A 9507-nucleotide genomic window follows, 5' to 3' on the forward strand; every position below is an offset into this window, starting at 1 on the left:
AGAGAGAGAGAGAGAGAGAGAGAGAGAGAGAGAGAGAGAGAAAGAGAGAGATGTGCATTATTTAAGGTGTTCTTTTTTTCTTTTTCCTCTTCAGGCGGACTTAGAGGGTCTAACAGAGCTCGAGGCTCAGGGTGAGTGCAAGAAAAACAATTACTAATTTCATAGTTTGGCGCGACATTACAGTTATAGAAGCCTGTCACTTTAACTTACGTAATTAGGTGTTGATTCTCCACACAAGACAAACCCTGCTAAATATAATAAAATTTAGGAAAATGCAATACTATGGCCACTTGAAACGGCACGAGACCAGTGTGAAATTGGTGCTAGAAGGAAGGATTTGGACAGAAGAAACAGGGGAAAACGAGGAGTAACTTGGACAACATAAAGACATGGACTGGCCTGGATATGGCAGAACGTCCAACGACAGCTCACGACTGTGAAGGATGGAGGGTCATTACACGTCAACCTCTGAGCCAGAGATGATACCTCCAGGTGCCAAGATAATAAGGTGTAGGTAGTTTATCGGACTCATAATCGTCAGGTTGCAGTTTCTGGGGTTCAAGCCTCAGGTCTGACGTTGCGTCATTGGGAAAGGCACTTTACACAAATCGTCCTCACTTCACCCAGGTATGAAAGGTAAATGACTAAAGACGGTGAAAGATCTTACCAGTATGTAAATGTGATAGCACATGTAAAATGGCTGCCTGCACTGTATGTTTCCCGGGAAGTTGAGATTGTTTCAGAATGCTACCAGGTCGGCGGGAGGAAGATTGTAAAGCACATACAGCTTGCTGTTTAACGATGATTTTTGTTATACAAATAATTATTTATTATTATAAATGTCACATCATATTTAGATCAAAAGATATTATACCTTTTGTAAGCAGGTGGAGTTTATTATTTGATATGTTATCTATTCTTTAATACCACTGGCTCCAGAGGACTTCGGTATTCATGAAAAAAGAAAACAAGTTTTTATTTAGTTTCTTTCTTTAATCGATCAGGATCGCGTGTTGAAACTTGTGATTTCGACACTATTGCGTCGTGTGAGCACTCCTACAAGCACCATGTACAACGACTATTTTTGTGGGTAGTGCTTAACTCCATGAAAACGTAGAAGACACATTTATTGTCCGACCAATCAGTGGTACATTTCGAATCATCATAGACGCATCAGAAACATTAATTTTCTTATTTCATAATAAGCGTTATGTTGCCAATCTTTTTACGTTTCAAATTAAAAATAGCAAAAGGAGTGAAAAATCTGCATGATTAACGAATTTATACTCTTTTTTAAAAAAAAGTGCATTTTGAAAGAGCCTTCAAAACTTTTCGTCTGCTAGCGCTGTCGACGATCCGTCGTCAGAGAGTTAATGACGCCACTCATTCTTCCCCCAGAGCTCCGAGATGCCTTCTCGCTGTTCGACAAGGACGGCAACGGGACCATCTGCGTGGACGAGCTGGGCAGTGTGATGAGAGCCCTCGGCCAGAACCCCACCGAGAAGGAGCTGGAGAACATCATGAAGAACGCAGACGTCAGTAGTGAGTAGTACAAGGTCTTAGTATGAGTTTTACAACACAATTATTAAGGGACGTATTGGATGAGAGGTTTAACAACACCACTTAGTAAGAGTTTACAACACAATTAGGACATATATAAGTGCCGATGATTTAAGGTGTTTCAAGAGAGTAACAAACAAAATGAAAAAAAAAAGATATAAGGATTATTCATGTTTAATATGAAAAAGGAGCTAAATACACCAGAGCACCCGCCAACCACCCAGTGAGTATAGCAAACATCATTTTGTCTTCCGTATCAGAGATACGTTTTTGTCGCGTCGGTGGAGTAGTGGTTAGGCTCTCGGACTTTGAAACGAAGGTCATAGGTTCGAATTCCACCAGGAGCCCACTGTTGCTTGTGTCCTTGGGGTGGGCACTGAAAGCGAATTTTCTTCACTATACCCAGGTGGGAATGGTTACCTTGCTATAGACAGAGAAGGATCGGGCCAGTCTGTTTGTCAGGATTTACGCGCGTGAAATCCACAGCTTGCATACTGTGTTAGGATTCTTTTTTTTCTTATTTTCGGTAAGTATTTTACGGGGCTCGCAACTGCATAATGTCATATGAGCGCACGGGACACACCAAACATTTTTAGTAGGTAAGAAATTTTGAATTTTGTCTGAGTGTTGGCCGAAACTTACTGTTATCAATTTTGGACCACAAGGGATCATTTAAGTGCACAACTTGACCCGGGAACTCAGAGATTTTTCATTCTTGTCCGAGAAGTCTAGGTGTAGATCTTTCCTACCACACGATCAGGGGTACGGCTGAAAGACAGCAGTAAGAAGGAGCCAAGGAGTAGAAGTAGAAAGGCTGCAGAAAGAGTCTGGAGCCCAGAGGGCAAAAGAGGTGACGGGGCGGGGGCAGAAAGTGGAGAAGAAAGCAGACGACAGAACATTGCTAGAGAGCAGGAAACGGGGTGGAAGGAGAACATGTTAGAGAAGAAAATTTTCCGGCGCTATGCAGATTCGAAACCGGGACCTTTTAAATGAGAGGTGAACACCTTAACATCTAGGCCACGAGAGCCCCCTGTTAGGGCTCGTGGGAAACCGAAAATGTTTCCTTGAGTCGTGTTTCCTTGGGTCTGCTTGTAATATAATATAATATGTAGTTATAAAGCATGTAGCATGTGCTGTAGAAAGTGGGTATGCACTAAAATTGTATTTTTGTAATGATAATAATAATCGTAATAGACATGATCATGATAATAATAACTACTAAATTATTATTATTATTATTATTATTATTATTATTATTATTATTAATTATTATTATTATTATTATTATTATTATTATTATTATTATCATTATTATTATTATTATCATCATTATCTTCCTCCTCTTCTCTCTCTCTCTCTCTCCTCCTCTCTCCTCTCTCTCTCTCCTCCTCCTCCTCCTCCTCCTCCTGCTGCTCTCCTCCCCTCCTCATCCTTCTCCTCCTCCCCCTCCTCCTCCTCCTCCTCCTCCTCCTCCTCCTCCTCCTCCTCATTATCATCATTATCATCATTATCATCATCATCATCAAGATAATGTTGTAACATTCTAACATTTAAACGCGCCATTGTTGCTTGACGTCACGGCTGCCTACAATAAGCCGCACAGAAAGTGAAAACCTCGGATGTGCACAGTAACTTTATAATGTAAGCTTTAAAGGGATGGTTCAAGTCGACATTTATTCTGGGTGGTTGACGGATGCTCTGGTGTGGTTTGATCCTTTTTTCCTATCAAGCGTCTGTTGTCCTTTTTCTCTCCTTCTTTTTTATGTTTTCTACTGCTCTCTTAAGCTTGTAACACCTCCAATTTTGACACCAATGTGACCTAATTGTGTGGTAAGTGCGATACAATTTTTATCGGGACTTAAATATATTTTTTTAACCATAAAGAATTGAAGACCTGAGAACAAGACGGTGCCCAAGTCCAAAATGGCAAACATTGAGTTCTTGGTATCTATAAATAGAAAAGACTTTCCCACACATATTGATTGTGCACATGACACTCGACCATGAACGGTGTAGAGAAAAAAGAACCACCCCGGAAAAACTGCAGCAGCGTACCTCACAGCAAATGTAGACTTGAACAGGGGCGGTTGGTTAACTGGGCGAGAAAGTCAGCTGTGTGGACAGGAGATTGGCTGCTGATGATAGTTCTTATTCAGTTTTAAGTAAATCCAAATTCATATTTATCAACATTTAAATAGCACTTGTTCCCTTAAAAAGTACGTTCAAAGAGACGATAAGGGTTCGCCGATGTGTTGTCGCACAACAGAAACTCGTTCCTAAATCTAAGTTTATCTCGCTGGCTCACAACGTTGTTGTTACCAGCAGCTGTTACGATGGGCCCCTTCGTATCGCACGTTCAGCGGTGACGTCACCCAGCTCGGCGAACTGAGCACTTGCCCTCAGCTTGGAAAGAGCTCGCATGGAGATCACCTTTCTAGCCAATTTGGCTCTCCTGTTGTTTGGTCTGCTTCGGACAGCGTCAGTGGTGTGGTATCAATTTCGTTCTAAGTTTTGACAGCAGATTACTAAAAATCAGCACGTTAATATCATGTTTATGTACATATGAAATTTTAGTGGAAGGGGCCATGTATCCAAGCACTCTATATGTGTTTGTGTGTGTGTTGTTTTGGGAAAAAAGGGGCGGGGAAAGCAAAGATACAGGTATAAAATGTGTCTCTGTGTGTATGTGTGTGGAATGGCGGCGGAGAAAGGGGGTGGGGGGGGGGGGTAAGAGGGAGACCAAGGGGGTTGGAGGTTGAGGTAGTGTGGGGAAGGGGGAGAGAAAATCGATATGAATGATAGCAGGTGAGTTTCACGAACCACGAGCCGCCCCTGGATTTGAGTCCACGTTTTTTGCTGTTTTTCCTTGGTTCAGCGAAACTGACTTAGTCACAGTCGTGTTCTCAGGTCTTCAATTATCCCTTTTCCCGCTTGTTGCAGAGTCCGGGAATCTGACCTATGACGAGTACGTGTCGGTCATCAACAGCCATTGTCTTTCTGCTGTGGACATCGAGGTTCAACTCAGACAGGTAAATATATAGGTTTTTTTTTAGATCAAATATACACATAACAAATTCTCATGCCATGTAGACAGACCAAATTACACCTAAGAAATCAAAATATACGAATGGCGTCATAAAATGTCCTTATCTAACAATAGCAAGTTCAAATATAAAAACCCCCCATTGAAATCTCAAATGTAACGCATAGAACATTTAAATGCCACATAGCAATTCCAAATGTATGTCTTAAACTAGTGAATAAAAGAGGCTAAAAGCATAAGAAGTGTACCAAGGTAAAAAGTAAAATTGTTTTTTTTAATCACAAAAAGCTAGTTGTAAGTCGTGCAGTGCAACAACAAGGAAAGGATTTTTAATAGGTCTGACGTCGTGATAAAATCAGGCGCTCGTAAAAATAGTGAAATCGGAAAACAAAATCGGGTGTCAATTTTAAAAGCTTGTGGACTCATAACTCCATTTTTGTATGACAGCTGGTTTATCTTAAAATTATGTTTGTTGAATGGGAAATGAAAAAACAATAATTAGAAAACAGTGGTACAGAAATACAATTATGAGTCAACAAGCGTTCAAAATTGATACCCTCACGATTGTCAGTGTGTGACTATTCCCGTTCTTCCCGTATGCCAAAGATAGTAAATAACAAGATGGACCACTCAGCCAAAAAAGTGTCCGCCGGAAGTATACTCTTTGCTTCAGATGGCGCTGCAGTCTGTTTTGAAGCTCTCTTTCGTTTTTCCAGAAGAAGAATAGGAATAGCACCCCCTTGCGTGCGCAGATCGACTGCTGTTCATCAGCAGTTCGGGTACGTTCAGTGCGGAGTTTTAGTTTTTTATTTTATTTTAATGACCTCTCGCCTTTCATTCTAAAGTCAAATTAAACAAAGAAAACCATCACCCTTTCCTCCGGAAGAGGTTTTTTGTCAGCGTAACCATTTTACAAAAGCGTTCTTCCGAAATTTATCCCAAAACTTGCTAGTTTCACTTTGATTTTTTAAAACTCAAGTACGGTAACTCTGTTCGCAAAGAGTGCGCTTTTGTGAAGAGGGCGCCATCAAATTTTGAGGACACTTTTTTAATTGGCTCAAAGAGAGAAGTGGCCCATCTTGTTATTTACTAACATTGCCGTATGCTCTTCATTTATATAGCGCAAATTCCCCCTCAAAAGCAAACTCTAGGCGCTTTATAATCTATACTCTTATCCCAGCAGACCTGACGGCATTCTAAAACAATATCAAATTTTTTTGAAGCATACAGTCCAAGCTGCCATTTGTAGGCCCTAAAACACTAACAAACTGACAAAATCTTTTGCGGTCTGTGGATTGGCACATAGGTTAAGTGGGGGAAATTTGAGTAAAGTGCCTTTCCCAAGAACACAACGTCGGGCTCAGGGCTCGAACCCCCGAACCTGCAACCTCACGATTACGAGTCCGGTAGCCTAACAACAAAATACGTCGTCAACGAAGACAACAACAACAACAACAACAACAACAACAACAACAACAACAACAATAACAACAACAACAACAACAACAACTGCAACAGCAATAACAACAGCAACAGCAAGAGCAACAACAACAACACGAGAAAGTATCATGGGCAGCAGAGAACGAAAACACCCCCACCATAACGGCAACAAGGACAGTAAATAGCAAAATAGCCACAGCCTATATACATCCACCAACACCACCAACAGAAATCACCAAAACGACCATTACCAACACCACCTCAACAATCCTCACCACCATAACACAATTTAGCGATACAACCATTACCACAACCACAACGATCCCTACCACCATAACAAAAATGACAAGTTCAACCATTGCCACTACCACCCAACCATCACCACCACCACCACCACCACCACCACCAAAATCACCACCACCCCCATCACCACCAGCAACAACAACAATATAACAAATATCACCAATACAACCGACACCATCGCCACCACCACAACATTCCCCGCCATCATCACCACAACCATACAACACCATAACAAAAAAACACCAATACAACGATTACCACCACCACTGCCACCAGAACCACGACCAGCAACAACACCACCATCATTGCAACTTACTTATAAGCCCCTCCACCCTTCCCCCTCCTACCGGAACCACACCCACCCCGTCTACCCCCACCCCTCATCCTCACGCTCTCCTAGGCCTTCCTGGTGTTTGACCGCGACAAGAGCGGCTACCTTGACCTTGACCAGCTCAAGGACGTCCTGTTGACCTTGGGGGAGCCTCTCACGCCGGAGGAAGTGCAGCTCGTCTTTAAAAAGATTGACCAGAACAACGACGGCAAAGTGGACCCAGAGGGTGAGTCCCATTCTTTCTTTCATTCATTCATTCATTCATTCATTCATTCATTCATTCATTCATTCATTCATCCATTCATTCATTTGCAGTTTAAAGGACACCTGAATAGACATAAGTGCCTTTAACATCTATCTCTTACTGGCAAAATCGAAGGCAAACGAGGCAGGGGACGGTCCAGAGCAACCTACTTAGGGAACCTAAACAGGGGATGGAAGAGATCAGGATAACGTAGATTTTTTTAAGAGCATCCGAGCAAAGGAATGAATGGTCACTGATGTCTGCCGCAGATCTGGCACTTGATGGCGATGAGTAAATTGTTTTATGGCACTTGCAACACAGATCGGTCATATAAGGGCTAAATGTGACCAGAGACTGACAAGCAAAGAAAAGGAAGAGAAATAAGATATATCCGAAATAATGAGTAAACTACATCAGAGCACCTACCAAGCACCCACAATCGTTTTTAAAAGACATCACTTCTCCGAGGACCTGAAACTTTACATACATCTGTAGCCTAGTCAGAGTAATGTCGTTAGAGGTACGCTTTATTGTGTGTAAATAATATTTATTCATTTTCACTCTCTTTCCCATTTATTTTCCCTTATTTTCGTAAAAACTTTACCGATCAGCCAGGCTTTCACTTACGGACAGGGAACATACACATTTTGCTACCTAGAATTACAACAAAGTTATATCTGCTCAATACCTAGTTTTGAGAAACCTGACTTTAAAAAATTGAGTTTCACAACATGTCAAGCTTTTAAAAGACAATTCTTTGAATACATGTATCTCAATAACGACTACGAATAATCTTTACGATTTAGATAGAGCAGAATAAACATTTGGTTTCTGACCTCTTGGTTTTTTAATAACTCAAAACGACCAAACGTATCAGACAGAACTTTGTAATTCTAAGGTAGCGATTTCACTGCCCTACTGAAGATTGTTTAAAAAACAAACAAAAACAATTCAAGTACCTGGAATACCTGGAGGTGTCATCTCTGACTCAGAGGTTGACATGTAATGACCCTCCATCCTATACGGTTGCGAGCTGCCGTTACACATTCTGCTTTAGGTCCTACCCAGACCAGTCCTTATTTTAATGTTGTCCGTCCATCTTACTCCTTGTCTTCCCCTGGCTATCCTGCCCCGCACCCTTCCTTCAAGCACATCTTTCACAAAGGTCTCGTGTCGTTATTCAACTACATGATCTACATGTATCTTAATCCCATGCTCAACTTTCTACTCAACAGAGTTCGTCTCCTTCCTGTGCAAAAGAGTATGACTGTGCGTCTGAAGACCTGCTCACTCACTGAAACCCTGCACCCGCTCACCCACCCACCCACCTACCTTGTCTCCGCCATATTGTCACCTTCAGGTTTCTTCAAGGGGAGTTTAAAAACAAACAAACAAATAAACTAGGACAAGATCTGGTACTCTCAACGCAAATGGAATTCCACCCTTACATTACATATCCGTGACAGAACTGCCACAGAACCTGGCATTAATTTATGGTAATTTTATGCGTCGTGGGTCGGTGGCCTTGTAGTTAGGCTACCGGACTCATAATCGTGAGATTACGGGTTCGGGGTTTCGAGCCTCAGCTCGTTCCGACGTTGTGTTCTTGGGAAATGCACTGTTCACGAATTTCCCAGTTGGATCGGTCCTTTCGGAGATGGACGTTAAACTCGGAGGTCCCGCCTCTTTAACTACCCAATAGTGTTGATAGCCCCATACAATTCTTTAAACATTATACCTTCCAGGTTACGTTCTCACGGAGTCAACAAAGCAGTTCAGGACATGATCATTATGCAGAATCAATTCTTTGCACTATAACAGAATGACACTTTGCATGACTATCAATCTAACCCAAGGGAAAAGACAATCATCATCCTTTACCTCTTCATGTCTATGATATGTTTCTGGCACATTGGTCTCTTAGGTTTCTTTGCATTTATGTTTTTGTTTTAAAAAGCGTTTTACGACACTTGCAACACAATTCGATAATAAAAGCGTCGAAGATTAGAGGCGTTACAAGAGAGTAATAAACATAAAAAAAGAGGAGACATGAAGACGATAGTTGCTTTATAGTAAAGAAGGAGCAAACCACACTAGAGCACCTACCAAACACCCACTTTCAGTTAAGTGTATTTATACATTACGATGTTCTGGTTGGATTGTGTAGATTGATTTTTAAAAGATTGTTTTTATTTTCTTGTTTTTATAATAATTTCTGGACAATAAAGATATGTCTTAACTTATCTTATCTTATTAAACAAAGGATAAAAAAGAATCCAGCTGCGAATCTATTTTTCTCTTTCTCAGTGTAGTTTCTCCCTCCTGTTTTCCCGTTTCTTCTGAACATTGTTTTACGTCGCTTCTTGTTAATAAAACTGACATAATGGAAAAATGACTTTATTAATTGTTTTGGAGAATACATTTTTTTAACGTTCATGACAAGGGTAAGTCTACGATACTGAGACGCTCAGAACAGACACGGAGAAAACACACTCACGCACCACACACGGGCTCGCATGCACATACATACGTATATGCACACACGCTAAAATACTCACAAACACACACACACACACACACACACAC

General features: G+C 41.3%; 1 protein-coding gene across 1 annotated transcript in view; it reads left to right on the top strand.

Moving 5' to 3' along the window:
• Positions 1 to 9307, top strand: part of LOC101849307 (neo-calmodulin-like) — a 13967-nt gene extending 4660 nt beyond the window's left edge. The window contains exons 2-6 of the mRNA XM_013085331.2: positions 95 to 131; positions 1399 to 1542; positions 4501 to 4589; positions 6747 to 6903; positions 8157 to 9307. Of these exons, the coding sequence (XP_012940785.1) occupies positions 95 to 131; positions 1399 to 1542; positions 4501 to 4589; positions 6747 to 6903; positions 8157 to 8188 (459 nt within the window). The 3' untranslated portion in view covers positions 8189 to 9307. The remainder of the gene's footprint in view (positions 1 to 94; positions 132 to 1398; positions 1543 to 4500; positions 4590 to 6746; positions 6904 to 8156) is intronic.
• The last annotated feature ends 200 nt before the right edge of the window (positions 9308 to 9507 follow it).

The sequence above is a fragment of the Aplysia californica genome, unplaced genomic scaffold (genome assembly GCF_000002075.1).
Source record: "Aplysia californica isolate F4 #8 unplaced genomic scaffold, AplCal3.0 scaffold00365, whole genome shotgun sequence".
Classification (NCBI taxonomy): Eukaryota; Metazoa; Mollusca; class Gastropoda; order Aplysiida; family Aplysiidae; genus Aplysia; species Aplysia californica.